The 16,766-nt window shown below is 38.0% G+C and overlaps 1 protein-coding gene across 1 annotated transcript in view; it reads right to left on the reverse strand.

The window, feature by feature from the left end:
- The window catches only part of SPTA1 (spectrin, alpha, erythrocytic 1), a 75,941-nt gene that overhangs the window by 1,241 nt on the left and 57,934 nt on the right, over positions 1 to 16,766 (reverse strand). The window contains exons 42-51 of the mRNA XM_011972058.1: positions 16,216 to 16,292; positions 11,055 to 11,264; positions 8,237 to 8,533; positions 7,289 to 7,401; positions 6,100 to 6,117; positions 5,598 to 5,649; positions 3,221 to 3,408; positions 2,252 to 2,305; positions 1,716 to 1,862; positions 836 to 980 (exon numbers count right to left, since the gene is read on the reverse strand). Coding sequence (XP_011827448.1) covers positions 836 to 980; positions 1,716 to 1,862; positions 2,252 to 2,305; positions 3,221 to 3,408; positions 5,598 to 5,649; positions 6,100 to 6,117; positions 7,289 to 7,401; positions 8,237 to 8,533; positions 11,055 to 11,264; positions 16,216 to 16,292 — 1,301 coding nt within the window. The remainder of the gene's footprint in view (positions 1 to 835; positions 981 to 1,715; positions 1,863 to 2,251; positions 2,306 to 3,220; positions 3,409 to 5,597; positions 5,650 to 6,099; positions 6,118 to 7,288; positions 7,402 to 8,236; positions 8,534 to 11,054; positions 11,265 to 16,215; positions 16,293 to 16,766) is intronic.

Below are 16,766 nucleotides of genomic sequence, written 5' to 3' on the forward strand. Positions count from 1 at the left end.
CAGCTTTGTTGAGTTATGATTGATAAAGAATTGTACCTTTAATGTGTACAGTTTGATGAGTTCAGACAATTGGATGAGTTTGTGCAAAATGATACCATTGTGTATGTGACCCTTTGTAATCTGGTTTCTGCTTAATTGTTTTCCCTTTCACTTCCTGTTACCGTCTTCCGACTTTAGGTATTAGGAAAACATATTTTTTCAAGTTCCTTTGCACACACACTTGCCTTTGCCTGAAACACTTAAGCTTTCCTTTGGTCACTTAATGAGTTCCTGCATGTCCTTCAACACTCACCCTGTGTTAATCATAGATGATACCTTCCCTGATGCAAGTATTTTAAGGAGAGGAATGAAGAAAGCTCTTGGAATCAGAGAGAAGAGAGATTACTTCTGGTTGTAATAAAATCCCCCACATCTTTGTTCCCATGACAGATGTGTTTGCTTCTGTCACAGTGTTTTTAACTTGTAAAGTTCTGTCTTCCCCACTACACCTGAGTCTAGGGACTGTGTCTTACTCTACTGCACTCCTCATGCCTGGAACACAGTAAGCATTCAATAAATGCTCTTTGAATTAATGAGAAAAAAAGAGAAATATCCTTAAAAACCGAGTTGCAGATTTTGAATGGACTCTCATATTCAATAGAGAACCACAGTACATTTTTGAGTTGGGTCAAGACAAATTGAAGTGGTGACCAAACCAAATGACATCTTGTGCAAGGGGAGGTCTGAAAAAAAAAAAAAAAGTGGGTGGGTTTTTTCAAAGTAGGCCACTGGGCCTGAGATGACCAAAATTCAAATTAGGGTGACAGTGTAATAGTGGAAGCAACCAGAATCAGACCTGCTTCATGTCTTCTTTGGTAATATATGACTTGCCCTCCGCCAGGGCTTGGAAAGCATTCTCTATTTCATTGCTGGACTTGATGTTTTCTGACTCCTTGTGAATCAGGAAAGCGGTATAGTCCTCCAGTGAGACGTAGCCCTTCCTGTGAGAGAAATGGATCAGGAGCTGAGCCTTCTCAAGGCAGAGAAGGAAGGCCCCTTTTATATCCTACTCAGTGTTGTGGAAACAGAGGAAAGCCAGATTCTCCAAGTGCCTCTTCCAGCTAAGCTTTCTGGGATGAGATGGGTTATGCTCTCCATTTTGGCTCCCCTTCATCACAATTTTACAGCCAAATATACACTGTTTACTAAGCTCCAGACTCTGTTTCAACATGGGTCATTCAGCCTGATTCTCGGTGAATTTTGAAATTTTCCATCAGCACCTCAAATAATTTCTGCTTCTTCGGTTTTTAGTATTAGCAAGAATTAGTCCCTAACAGTAACTTGATCTCTTGATGATCTAACACACTCCCATAAGCACATAACAACCCCAACCCCATGTGTTGGTCTCTGAATCACCGATATCTCCTTAAAATCTCACATACATGAAGGGATTCTTCTCTCTAGTCTCATCCATAAAAGCAACTGAAATTCATAGATTGAACATAAATCATGAATTGGAGAAATTGTAAAGCTAGTCCTTGAGTTAAAGTTAGCACAATTTACTGCTGAGCTAATCTTGAAAGGGCACCAAGAGCTGCCTAATTCATTTATGGTTGCCTATTTCTTCCTATTTTCAGATGAGTTAATTTCATGTTTTATGGATCATTTTACTCTCTGTGCTTCTCCCTCCAAACCCCCATCCCTGCTGTGGTCTGATCCCCTAGTCTTGTTCCTACCTCCCTGGATCCACAGCATCCAGGAACTTCTTAAACTCGGGCTCATGTTCATCCTCCTCCACCATGGGCAAATAGTAATTGAGTCCTCTCAGGCAGGACAGGAACTCTTTGTGAGTCAAGTGCCCTGTCAAATTCTCATCAAAGTGTCTAAAGAATAAAAAAAGAAAAAAGTTTTTTTTATCAAGCTCAATAGAAAAACCAAGTGAGAACAGAAAGGAATATGTCTTATTGTGTCAGCTGAAGCTTTATTGACCTGTCATAAAGCTATCAGAGGACTGAATAGAAAGCCTGTCTGTGTCCTGTACATTTTTTTTAACCTAATGGATAGAAAGAAAAGCACAAAATGTTGAGAATGAAGAAACATATTTTTTGAAGTCTGAAAATCTCACAGAAAGCCATGACTGGAGCTAATGAGCATATCTAGGTCTTCATTTAAGATTCCATCAAGCCTCATAGAGTGAGAGAAACATTATTTGTAGCCTCATTCTGAATAGTCTGAAAAACAAAGAAGCAGTTAACTATGAAATTATACTCACTTATAGATTGTACTAAACTCCTTCAGAGTCTCTTCACTCACACCTATCATGTCCCTGAAAGAAAAAACAAAAACATGAATTTACCCTGTATATAAAACACAGGGTAGAAGAACACAAGTCACATGGAAGAGAGAGAAATTTGAATGGACAATTTGCTATTTGAGTCATCTAGTTCAAGAGTTGGCAAACTGTAGTCCGTGGGCGAAATCTGGGCTGTCACCTGTTTTTGTACAGTCCAGGAGCCAAGAGTAGCTTTTACATTGTCATATGGTTGAAGATAATCAAAAGAATAAAATTTTTTGAAACATGAAAATTACATAAAATTTAAATTTCAATGTCCATATACAAAGCTTTATTGGAACATGGCCATGGTCATTCACTTATCACAGCTGCTTTTTTCACTGTAACAGCAGAGTCAAGGAGTTACAGCAGAAAATATATGAGCCTCACAAAGTCTAAATTATTTATTATCACGCCATTTACAGAAAAAGTTTGCCAATCCTTATCTAGATAAAAATGTTGCCAAAATGCTATTGAGACCTGCAGCTGCTTTGATATGATGAATTTATCTAGAAAATAATGAGTTTCCACCCTTCTGCTCTATTTGGCCATGCTTTAAATGTTTCTTTTGTTTTAGACATTACATTTTAGATAAAATTCTATGAAAGGGAATGGTTTCCTAAGAGATCACATAAGATGGTGAAAGAACTCTGAGAAATTGGGTATAAAAGTCAGTTGTTGTCCAAATGGGTGATGAGTAGGCTCAGGTGGATGGAGAGCACTGTCTTTTATTTCATGATGGATTTCAGTATAAAGAGAAATAGTCATTCTGTGGGGCAGTAAAGACCCAGAACATTGGTACTCTGAAGCAACTCTTTTATCTGGTGCACCAAACTCTAGCCCTTAGTTAAGGTCCTAACACCTAACACCACCTGCACCCCTCCCTGCTCTGGTGCGTTCCCTCAATACTTGGCCTGGATCTGTTGCTCCAGGTTGTGTTGCATCCGCAACCCAAGCTGGTACAGCTGGTCCCACTGCTGGGCCAATCCAATGGTGCTGTATTTGATATCAAGGATCAGAGCATCTTCCATGTTGTCCCCCAGGTCCTCAATCTTGGTTAGTTGACGCTTCATTGCCTGGATCTCCTTCTGTTTTCTCTGGAAAAATGACAGAGAAGAGAGACAGTCAGTCGTCCACGTTGCCAGCTCAAAACCTAGAGGTGAAAGAGGAGATAACTGGCTGATTTTGTTTTCAGGGATTTTCTTGTTGTCTGTGAAAAAATGAACTACTCAGGAAAATCACTTCACTTCTGTAGCCCTCATTTATAAAATAATGGGAAGTTTAGGTGAATAAAACCTGTCATTCTCGTATTCAGTAATATATAAATCTAAGAGTTAGTAGTTATACATACACACACATACTGTTCACTCCTGGGCCGCCTTCGTCAACTTGGGATGATGTTCATGGGCTGCTCCTGCCACGCAGACATGTTATATGCCAAATTTCTGGATCTTGCCCATGCTTTCTCAATGAGGGAATATTACTCCCCGCAGAGGGCAAGTGTGAATTGATTCTGATTATTGTGGAGTGCAGTGAAAACAATCTGGGATATGACAAAGCTTGTAGCCCTTCAAAGGTCAAATTTTCCTGACATCTTTTTTTTAAGTTTTAATTATATATAATAGATGTACATATTTCAGAGTATACATGACAATTTAATATGTTCATATAATTTGTAAAGATCAAATCAGTATATGTTGGATGTCTATTACCTTAAACATTTGTCTTTTCTTTATGCTAGAAACATTCAAATTATTTTCTTCTAGCTATTTTAAACTATACAAGATATTATTGTAAACTATGGTCACCCTACTGATCTATCAATTACTAGTCTTATTTCTTCTATCAAACTGTATATTTATACCCAATAATCAACCTCTCTTCATTCCTCTGTGTCCCCCTACCATTCCTATCCTCTAGTAACCTCCAATATACTCTCTTCATGAGATCCATTTTATTTAGCTCCCACTTATGAGTGAGAGCATGCAATATTTGTCTTACTGTGCTTGGCTTATTTCATTTAATATAATGACATTCATTTCCTTCCATGTTACTGAAAATATCAGAATTTCATTTTTTAATGGACAAATAATATTCCATTGTGTATACCATATTTTCTTTATCAGTTAATCCATTGATGGGCAGTTAGGTTGATTCCATATTTTGGCTATTGTGAATAGTCTCCCTGTTATCTCCTGTCATAAACATGGGAGTGCAGATATTTTTTTGATATATTAATTTCCCTTCTTTTAGATATATACACAATAATGGGATATGGTCTTTCTCTTTTTAATTTTTTGAGGAATTTCCATAGTGTTTTCCATAGTGGCTGCACTATTTCCACTTTCTCTACATCTTCACCAGCATCCATTATTTCTTGTCTTTTTGATAAAATAAAAGGAACTCATCAAGTGACCAAAGGAAAGCCTAAGTGTTTCAGGCAAAAGCAAGTGTGTGTGCAAAGGAACTTGAAAAAACTGTTTTCCTAATACCTAACGCATAAAGTAGGAAGACAGTAACAGGAAGTGAAAGGGAAAACAATTAAGCAGAAACCAGATTACAAAGGGTCACATACACGATGGTATTATTTTGCACAAACTCATCCAATTGTCTAAACTCATCAAACTGTCCACATTAAAGGTGCAATTCTTTATCAATCATACCTCGACAAACTCACTTTAACTCAGGTGAGATGACAGTCAGAACTACCTGACATTGTATTCTTTAGTATTTTATTATTTTGTTAGAAAAATAATTAAATATAATTAGTTTTTTTTCTGCTGCAAGAATGATAGTAAAAAAAATGTTGAGAAATGCTGTTCTAACCCATTACTTTGCTCAATTGTCAAGAGATTATTAGATTCAGTTGTATCATCTTACTACATCATATAATATCAGAAATTTGCCAGTGTTAGGCACTTTTACATTTGCTCCTTTACTTCATCATTATGTTCTAAATCCTTTGTAGCCACAAAACATGAACCCATCCAGTTACTGTTCCCAAAGCCTCTCCCACTCTGGGCAGATCAGAGTCTCCCATGAAATTCTTTCCTCAGGGCAAACAGTGAGTCTACAATGGATACTAACTCTATTGTATAGATGCAGAGATTGAAATTCAGAGATTTAAGTAGACTGAGGTTTATATTCATGATGTGGTGGTCTATGGTTAAAACGGACTTTAGGTGATACATACCTAAAAGTATCTCCTGGGTTGCCCTTAAGTGATTATTTTTACACTCTTTATAATTTTGACAATATCTTCAGCTAATGAAAAAACAATACTTACTTTATTTGCTTCCAGCTGGGATTCCAGAGTTCCTGTTTCCTTGAGCAATGATCTAGTTAAGAACCAAAGGAAAACATTATGTATCACATCACAGTTCAATATTTCATACATTCATACCAACTCAAAGCTCCTCTGTTTCAACTTCTTCAAGGTTATGTGGCTTCCATGAAGCAAAGTTTCACAGAGCCAAATTTTCACAACCTTGCCAGACTGATGAGAAGGGAAGACTTTCCCTAGTTGTTCTCTGACTAGGAGAAGGCTTTCATGTACCCCTCTTAATTATTCTTCTTAAATATACACTTAAGCAATGTAGGCAAGATTCCATCTAGTGAAGTATAAGGGTAGAATGAAATATAATGAGCTTTTCCTTCTCACACCACATTTTTATTTCCATACTACCAGATTACAATGGAATGAAGATGCCTCAGCACTAAGTCCTTCTTAATGAATTCTTCCAGAATAATATAATAAAACAAACATGATGATAACATAAAATACTGACCCATCCAGAAAGTAAGCCCTGGACATGGAGGTCCGGAACAGGAATCACATGAGAGAAAAGGGAGATGATATGTTAAAATGGATTACTTTAACGATCTCATTTCCTCAGATTTATGAAACATTTTAAATCTTTTGTTGCCACAAAACATGAACCTGTCCACCCACTGGTTCCCAAGGCCTCTCCCACTCTGAGAAGAACAGTCTCCCATAAAGCTCCTTACTTCGGGACAAGGAGCACCAATGTTAAGGAATATGCTTGGTATCGGACACACACAGCCAGGATGTGATGAAGTCATCCAGAAAAGAGTAAGAGAAGGGTGTTCTGTGTCTTCTCTGCCTTCTGTCAGAGGGTTTAGACATGGTATAGGATTTCTTTTTGTTCATTTGTCATTGTCAGTGAGTATGTAGAAAAGTATATATTATGAATTGTCTAAACCACCACATTAACTTTCAGAAGACCACAGTTTTGACCCACCTACTGGATACCATCTACCAACTTTGACCATGTATTCTAACATATTACATCTTCTAAGTCTCCCTTTTCTAGATCATTTACCCCAGAAGATGTGATGTACGTTATCTTCAGGTGCAGAACAGTTTGCTACTAATAAGTACAATTAACATAAATTATCTCACTTGATTCTCATTAGAACGTTAGTAGGTACACAACAGAATGGCTTCATAGGAGGTATTCATAGAAGGTTCTGCTTCTGGTTGTGCCAGTAAATACATTTGTGACCTTGAGCAAGTAAATTTATCTACTTGAACTTTCCACACTTGGAAACAGAGCTAATAAGATCTGCTCTGTACACTTCACAAGGTTGCTCTGACAGTTAGGTGAGGTAATGGATATGGAAGTACTCTGTAAAGTGCAATGTGGCATGCAAACATAAGAAATTGTTATAATATTTTGGACTGAAATTACAGGCAACAGAAAGAAAGGTGAGAGTATCAAGGAGAGAATACAGAAGTGTACAAAATACGCAGAAGAATGAAATTGTCATTTCTTGTTTTACCAAGGATTGATTCAGAAAACAGTCAACTCCAAATATAAAGCATAGGCAAGATATGGTGATTTTAGGGCAGAATACATGCTGTCGGAGTCTCTCCTCTTCCCTTCAAACATATTTCATCCCTAACGCAAATGGAGGTGGTGTAAGGGTCATGGTTTGGGATGTAGCACAGCACACCTGGTTTCCAGGATCCATTGAAGGAAGGCACTGGCATTCTGTTCAAACTCCTGACACATCTCAAAATTCTTGACCTGTCTTGCCTCTTCCTTTTGCAGCTCCTGCTCCCGTTCCTAAAACCCCAAATCACAGACAACGTGACTGACACTGAAGGCCTTTATTTGCCATAAGAGAATTGGTTTGTAGGCTCAGCTGCATATCTTTCCTCTCTCAAGTCTATCATATCTTCCAGAGATATGTGCCTGTGTGCTCATATTTTATGCAGTCCACCTCTGTTACCTCTAAAATGTAAAGATAGCTCATGTATTTCCCAAAAGTACTTGCAGGCTCCTCTAAGGCCAAGTCCTGTAATAAGTATGCTAGTAATAAAGGCAAACCTCCCCTCTTTGTAATTTTTTGGGGGAAATTTAATTTAAATGAACACAAAAGCAGCCTTAAGGGCTTGCTACCCTTAGAAACAACAGTTACTATCTAAAAATGGTGACATTATGGTTAGTTTTCTATTATACATTTTATGTTTTATAGTTTTAGTAATGAACATTATTATACACAGACAAAAGTTAAAAATATATATGTAGCAAGGCACTTTTGGAGGTGTATCTCAAAAAGAAAATGCCCTGAATGAGGGGGATATGTCAACTCTGAATACATGTACAAGCCTCATGAACTTTTCATAGCTCATCATTAGAACCATGTCTCGGGGCTTCTGTTTGCTTCTCAGAATCATTGTTCAACACTCAGAAGCAGGAAACTGCCCAAATTATGGGGCATGGGGTATACCTATTGTAAACATGTTTTCCAGTTTTTCTTAGACTGTCATGTTTCATGCCTGCTCTCCCAGTATAATTATTAATAGTGTTTCTTCTATCTCAAAAGTCTCTTTACTTGGATAATAAAGTGGTTATGTTCACTGTAGCCAAAGGAAGTTTCTGCCGTGTCCCAGGTTACCTCGATGATGTCAGATAGGTGCTTCCAGGTCCTTTCCAGCACCTCCACTGTTAACCAGGTATAAGGGCTAGAAGGCACACCTAAGGCCTTAATCTGCTGGTCTAGCTCCAGCAAACATTTCAAGTCTCCTTGAGCCCCAGCCAAGGAGGCTAAGAAGTCCTCATGGTCTTTCCGCAGCTGCCGAATTTCATTCAGGGAGACACAGTGCACAGGCTCTGACAAGTTTTCTTCCGCCTTTTCACACCAGTTGTTGAAAGCTGAAGCCTTATGTGCAAATTCCATGAACAGGTCCTCAGCCTGCAGAGAGCAAAAAAAAGACACTACCATCTTTCCTGATAAAGCCTCTCAGCAGAAGACAAGATTGAGGATAAAAATAATGCCTGTCTTTAAATATCTGCAGGGCCAGCAATCTAAAAGGGCAGAGCTAAAACCAATAGGGACTGTGTACTTTCATGATTGAACATGTGAGTTAGTGGAACGAGCCTTGGTTCTGGCGTTTTCTCATTGTGTGAAACTGTTTAAGTCTTCCATCATTTACAAATGAGGGAGGTCGAATGATTTCTGAAATTATTTCAGTTTTAAAATTCCAAAAGTAGCAAAGGTAGTTTCCAATTATATGATTTCTTATTCTAAAGTCTATGCTCCAGTTCTGCCTGGCAGGAAGTAAACATGAAAACAAACAAACAAACAAACAAACAAAGGCATTGAATGAATGGACGAAATAATGATTGAATAAACAAACCAAGAAAATCTGTTATCTCCTTTATCTACTTTATCTTTTTATCCTACAAGCTTCTGTAGACCACACTGAGCTGACTTCTCTTTGACAAGCCTAGGTCATTCTCCTACCTTCCTTTTAAACCTTGTTCAGGCCTCATTTCATGCCCGAAACCTTTCAAACCACTGCTTGAACTCATTTTCTACCCTCTAACCTGAATCCTTAGCACAAATATATGTATTATTGTATTACTGTCTGGCATTATCCAAATGCTCTGCATAGCTCCGAATTTTCTGTATTACTGAATGACAGAAAAAGCATGATTTTTTTCAAACAGCAAGTGATCAAAAATACTTTCCTACTTAAAATACATCACAGATTTTGGGTCAGCAGATTGTACTGCTAAAGAGGTTTGTCTTGAGCAAACATAAAAATGAGTTTTTCATTCCCAAATACAAGAATTAACATGGCACAAGTATACATATGTAACAAACCTGCACGTTATGCATATGTACCCTAGAACTTAAAGTATAATAAAAATAAAAAAATTAAAAATAAAAAAATTTTTAAAAAATGAAAAAAATAAAAAAATAAAAAAATAAATAAAAAGAAGAAAACTGGCCCGAATGGAGGGAGGATTTCAAAGGTATTAAACCATTACATCTGACCCTGTATTCATTTCAGCAATCTATATGCCAAAATAGATCAATACAGAGAAAATTAGCATGACCTCTACACGGAAAGGACACAGAAACCTATAAAGTATTTCATATCGTTTTCATAATATTATAGATTGAGTGAATACTTTATAAATATTTTGTAATCAGAAAATAAAATAAAACTCCTTGCAGTTTGAAATTTTTTTTTTAAAAAAGATTAAAAATATGAAGGAGCTTCCTATGTAGAATGCACATATATGTGTAAAATTACCCACTTAATTGATTCAATTTTTCACCTAAGATTTATTTGATGTAGGCCTGTGTTTTTCAAAAGTGTAGAAATTAACTAAGAATCTAACTTGACTTTTACTCTTGTGTTATTTCCTAAATTCCTTAACTCCTTGACTTAATTCACTACCAAGTACAATGATTCTTAGGGTCTAGGAGTGCTCAGTAATTCCACTGACCATTCTGATTTCCTTTTATTTATTTATTTATTTATTCATTCATTCATTTTTTCAGATGGAGTCTTGCTCTGTCGCCCAGGCTGGAGTATAGTGGCCGCAATCTGGGCTCACTGCAAGCTCCATCTCCTGGGTTCACGCCATTCTCCTACCTCAGCCTCCTGAGTAGCTGGGACTACAGGCGCCTGCCACCATGCCCGGCTAATTTTTTGTATTTTTAGTAGAGATGGGGCTTAATGGTGTTAGCCAGGGTGATCTCAATCTCCTAACCTCGTGATCCGCTCTCCTCAGCCTCTCAAAGTGCTGGGATTATAGGTGTGAGCCACCATGCCTGGCCTCCTTCTAGTATTGATATTTTTATGATCAATATCCAATGCCTTAGCAGCCAACATTTGAAGGAACATTTTGATTACATATTTATATGGAACTTAGGGGTCTATATTGCACTTTTGATTCATTATCTTTTTTAATAGTAATAACAGAAAGGCAGAATAGAATGGTGATACTACTCTATTTTCTAAATGGGGACATCAAGGTTTAGGGATATTAAGTGACTTTTGCAAGGTCTTCAACCTAGGAAAGCTTGATATAAGGTGAGAACATGTTTTATGACAACTTGTCCAGTGCTCCTTTTATTTGGGTTAGGAAAAGCACAGGGACAAACTTGACTTTTGCCTGACAGTTTTAATTCTACCTTATACAAAGGCCTCCCATCCTCTTGTTCCATCTACCTCTTCCACTATATTTGCTTGGTTTCCATCTCAAGTTAGTGATGCAACTAATCAGTCATGCTAAAAAAATTTTTTTAAGCTTCTTTTCAATCTACTTTTTGCTCAGTAAGAATGTCTTCCTGACATCTTTCAATGCAGTAAAAGGTTTATGTATTATCCAAACAGAGTTTCCAATGTCTATTTCTGAATTTCATGTCTAACATACAGGTAACAGAGAACTGATCATGCCTCATAATTTTTTTAAACCTTCTGTAGAGGCAGCTGTTCCTCCAGCAATTTCTGTCTGTGGACTGCCGAGGCTTCCAGCAACTGCTCCCAGCGCTTCAGCAAGGCGGCATAACGCTCTTCAATGGCTTTCGACTGGCTGTGTTGAGCAGCAATCAATTGGTCCTTCAAGTCAGTGATCTCGGGAAGTCTCTCTTGCTGGAAACTCTGCAAACTGGCATCCAGAGTGTCCTGAGAAACATCAGGAGAGAGGCCATGAACAGGAAAATGGTGCAAGGATCATTCACATCTGGGTTCCACCAGATTTTAATCATAGATAAGGTTAGGCAAGAAATAAGATGATGATTAAGAAAAAAGAAATATAACTTAGAGATGTAAGCAAACATTTGGGGCCGAAAGCTCCAGTTTATGTATATTTTACAGTTAGATTTTATGCTAGATATAAAATTAATTGATATGGTTTGGTTTGACTGTGTCCCCACCCAAATCTCATCTTGAATTGTATTCCCATAGTCCCGACATGTCGTGGGGGGGAGCCAGTGGGAGGTAATTGAATCATGCGGGCAGTTACTCTCATGCTTTTCTTGTGATAGTGAGTGAGTTCTCACATGATCTGATGGTTTTATAAGGGTTTTTTTCCCCTTTTGCTCAACACTTCTTTCCGCTGCCTTATGAAGAAGGATGTGTTTGTTTCCCCCTCTGCCATGATTATAAGTTTCCTGAGGCCTCCCCAGCTGTGCTAAAATGTGTCAGTTAAACCTCGATTCTTTATAAATTACCCAGTCTTGGGTATATCTTTATTAGCAGTGTGAGAACAGACTAATACAGTACATTGGTACAGCAGAGAGTGAGGTGCTACTGTAAAGATACCTGAACATGTGGAAGTGACTTTGGAACTGGGTAACAGGTAGAGGTTGGAAGAGTTTGGTGGGCTCAGAGGAAGACAGAAACATGTGTGAAGGTTTGGAACTTCCTAGAGACATGGAGGGCTCAGAAGATAGGACGATGTGGGAAAATTTGGGACTTTCTAGAGACTTGTTGAATGGCTTTGACCAAATTGCTGATAGTGATATGAACGATGAAGTCCAGGCTGTGGTGGTCTCAGATGGAGATGAGGAACTTGTTGGGAACTGGAAAAAAGGCCTTTCCTGCTAGGCTGTAGCAAAGAGATTGGAAGCATTTTGCCCCTGCCCTAGAGATCTGTAGAACTTTGAACTTGAGAGAGATTATTTAGCATATCTGGCAGAAGAAATTTTTTTTTCTTTGAGACGGAGTCTCGCTCTGTCGCCCAGATTGGAGTGCAGTGGCCGGATCTCAGCTCACTGCAAGCTCTGTCTCCTGGGTTTACGCCATTCTCCTGCCTCAGCCTCCTGAGTAGCTGGGACTACAGGTGCCCGCCACCTCGCCCGGCTAGTTTTTTGTATTTTTTAGTAGAGACGGGGTTTCACCGTGTTAGCCAGGATGGTCTGATCTCCTGACCTCGTGATCCACCCGTCTCGGCCTCCCAAAGTGCTGGGATTACAGGCTTGAGCCACCGCGCCCGGCCCAGAAGAAATTTCTAAGAGCAAAGCATGCAAGAGGAAGCAGAACATAAAAGTTGGGAAATTTTGCAGCCTGATGATGCAATAGAAAAGCAAACCCCATTTACTGAGGAGAAATTCGAGCCAGCTACAGAAATTTGCGTAAGTAACAAGTAACTGAATGTTAATCACCAAGACAAAGGGTGGCAGGGGAGGAATGTCTTCAGGGCACATCAGAGACCTTCAAGGCAGCCCCTCCCATCTCTGGCTGGAAGGCTAAGTAAGGAAAAATCATTTCCTGGGCCGGGCCCAGGGCTCTCTGATTTGTGCAGCCTAGTGACTTGGTGCTCTGCATTCAACTGTTCTAGCCGTAGCTAAAAGGGGCCAAGGTACAACTCAGACCATGGCTTCAGAGGGTGCAAGCCCCAAGCCTTGGCAGCTTCCATGTGGCATTGAGCCTCCATGGACACAGAAGTCAAGAATTGAGGTTTGGGAGCTTTGTAGATTTCAGAGGATGTACGGAAACACTTACATGTCCAGGCAGAAGTCTGCTGCAGGGGCAGAGTCCTCATGAAGAACCTCTGCTAGGGCAGCACAGAAGGGAAAAGTGGGATTGGAGGTCCCCCACCCCACACAGAGTCCTCAGTGGGGTACTGCCTAGTGTCCTCCAGGCTCCAAAATGGTAGATCCACCAACAGCTTGCAACATGGACCTGGAAAAGCTGCAGACACTCAATGCCAGCCCATGAAAGCACCTATGAGGGAGGCTGTACCCTGCAAAGCCACAGGGGTGGAGCTGCCCAAGGCCATGGGAGCCCACCATTTGCATCAGTGTGCCCTGGATGTGGGACATGGAGTCAAAAGAGATCATTTTGGAACTTTAAGGTTTAATGACTGTCCTATTGGATTTCAGACTTGTATGAGGCCTGTAGCCCTTTGTTAGGCCAATTTATCCCATTTGGAATTAGTGTATTTACTCAAAGCCTGTACTCTCATTGTATTTAGGAAGTAACTAACTTGTTTTTGATTTTACAGACTCATGGATAGAAGGGACTTACCTTATTTCAGATAAGACTTTGGACTTAGACTTTTGAGTTAATTCTGGAATGAGTTAAGACTTTGGGAGACTGTTAGAAGGGCATAATTGTGTTTTTAAATGTGATGACATAAGATTTGGGAGAGGCCAGGGGTGGAATGATATGGTTTGGCTGTGTCCCCACCTAAATCTCATCTTGAATTGTAGTTCCCATAGTCCCCACATGTCATGGGAGGAACTCAGTGGAAGATAATTTAATCAAGAGGGCAGTTACCCACATGCTTTTCTTATGATAGTGAGTTCTCAAGAGATCTGATGGTTTTATAATGTGCTTTTCCACCTTTGGATTGGCACTTCTCCTTCCTACCACCATGTGAAGAAGGAAGTGTTTGTTTGCCCTTCTGCCATGATTGTAATTTTCCTGAGGCCTCTCCAGCCATTCTGAACTGTGAGTCAATTAAACCTCTATTTTTTATAAATTACTCAGTCTTGGGTATGTCTTCATCAGCAGCATGAGACTGGACTAATACATTAATATAAGGAAATACTGGAGTATGATATGACATTCTAAATTTTCACAATGAAAACTAAATCTCTCCTACAGCACACACCTTTCCAAGGCTTTCTTATATTACTTATTATATTCTTTGTTCTAATTAGTAGCAGTGCACTAGTAGGGACCTTGGAAGTACACTAACAAAAGACCTCCTAGATGTGCCAGTTATACAAATATCTTTTTTGCAGAAACATTCATATCAAAATCACACAAAATTCAGGAAGTTTCCCTTTCAGTTTTGATAGAGTGGCTTGTATTTGTCTAATTGGGCAACTTTATTAATGGCTAGATAAACGTACAAAAAGTCAGCTGCTTGAAATGAATCAGAATGAAACAGAGGTAACTACAACTCAAGGGACTAAAATTCCAGACAGAAGGGAACATCACTGAAGTCAAAATAAGTCTCTCCACATTTCCATTTAAAGTATAAGCTGTACAAGTTCTTATATATTGAAGTATTAGAGGGTGAGGAGTCAGCATTGCTCAGAGCATTTGAAAATCTCATGGCGTTAAAGAGACATAATTTGGCATAATGAGGAACTGTGACAGCCAGAATTTGAGGGGCTATAATAAGGAAACTGAAGAAAAGTAGTCAATATTCTGTCGTCTTTTCCCCTCAAAGCATTTTAGATGCCAAAACTGTATAGCACACAAGTCTAGAAGTCAAGCAGAAATGGTAGCTAAAAATGTAAAATCCTAACTAGAATTTTCAGCAGTGACACAGGGTTTACTTCAGGACGCATCAGGTAGGAGCAGCCCTGGTTAAAGGGCTTCCACTGAAATACCTGAAAGGCCACAGGGGCAAAGTGAAAAAAAAAAGTGAGTCTTCAAAGAGACCAAAACTGTGTCCTGGATCATTTCAATCCCTGACCAAAAAGTAGGGGGTTGGATGGCAGAGGGTGTTTAGTTAAAGCTTTAAACCAAAGTTCATGAGTTAGTTATAATACTTTAAATGTAAACAGACTCACTTTTTCCATAAAATTATCAAATTAGGTAAAGTAATAGCCAACTATATAATATTTACAAAAGTACAAAAGATACATACAAAATATGGAGACAAAAATGTTTTAAAAAGCCCTAAAATGTAGAAATAAATATTTCTGCAGATACTAAAAAAAAAAAACAAAAACAAAAAAAATGTTGGTGCAGTATACTGGTATCTGGAAAAGGTAGACTTTAAATCAAGAAATGTAATTCAAGACAAAGAGGAAGATTTTATAATTAAAAGTATCAGTTCATCAAGATGATTTCACAGTTCAAAATGTCAACACAACTTTTAGCCTATCCTCAAAATTTATAAAAATAATGAAGTATTTAAACAACATGATTAAAAATGAAAATCTAGTTGGTAATATAAACCACTGCAAAATACACATTCTTTTCAAACGTACGTACAATATACAACAAAATAGACTGTTACTAGATATAAATCAAGTTTCTGAAAAATATAGAATATATTTTTAAAATACAGTGGAATTAAACTAGATATAAATTTCAAAAATATAATGAGAAAAGTCCCAAATATTTGAAATTAAATAATACACTACCAAATAATAAATAGATGATAGAATAAACCAAATAAGAAATTTCAAAAAAAATTAACTGAATGATAAAAGAAATGACAAAATTTGCAGAATGCGACTAAAACTTTGCTTTGGGAAAAACATATATTTAAAACCGATATGTTAGAAAAGATGAAAGGCTAAACTTTTGATAATCTAATTGTACATCTCAAGAAATTAAAAGAAAATATTAAAGTAATCCCAAATAAAGTAAAAAAAGATAATAATATAAAAAGCTTTTAATGGAATAGAATACACACACACAAAAAGCCCAGAGAAAAATTAAAAAGCTGAATGTAGGTTCTCTAAAAAACAAAAATGATGAAAATCCAGTAGCAAGATTCATGAGAGAGAGAGAAAAAAATAATAATTAGGAAATTATAAATATTAAGAAGGGAAAATCTTACAGAAGCTACAGACAATAAAATCCCACAATTCAGAAATAATCATGGAGGATGAGCTTCTGTGTGAAACAGGTCTTAGGCTTACCTAACATCTATCAATCTCACCTGTTTTGCCAGGAGAGTGAGGAAGTCACCAAGGTCTGCACCATTACCATTGGTCTTTAGGCTTGTTTCCTTATCAGCTAAAAGGCAAAAATAATTAATAAGAGAAAGACATTTGGTCTTGTTTGAGTCCTGGTAAGCAGAAAAGGAATATTTACAGTACACAACAAGAAAGCTTCTTGACTCTCCAAGTTGATGATTCATTGGAATATGTGAGCAGTGGGACCAGTGGATCGTTTTTCTACTTAGGCAGGACAAAACTTAATGAAACAGAGCTAGAGTCATGAGAGCTTTTGAGTACTTCATAGAAAAAAAAAGAGAGAAAAATCATAGATTAGATATGATTTGTAAGTAAATCAAACAAACATTTTAGATTATTTCTTAGAACATTTTGTGTCCGGAGCTGCACGCCCCGGCCATAGCGAATAATAATTGACGATTAAAAACGCCTGAGCTTTATTCATTTCCACCTTACACCTCCTCCCTATCTTTGCCTTTTCCCCTGTATTAATACCTCATAAAAGATGGCGCTCTTCCTGCTTCTTCTTCACCCA

This window comes from Mandrillus leucophaeus, unplaced genomic scaffold, assembly GCF_000951045.1.
Source record: "Mandrillus leucophaeus isolate KB7577 unplaced genomic scaffold, Mleu.le_1.0 Scaffold1265, whole genome shotgun sequence".
In the NCBI taxonomy this organism is placed as follows: Eukaryota; Metazoa; Chordata; class Mammalia; order Primates; family Cercopithecidae; genus Mandrillus; species Mandrillus leucophaeus.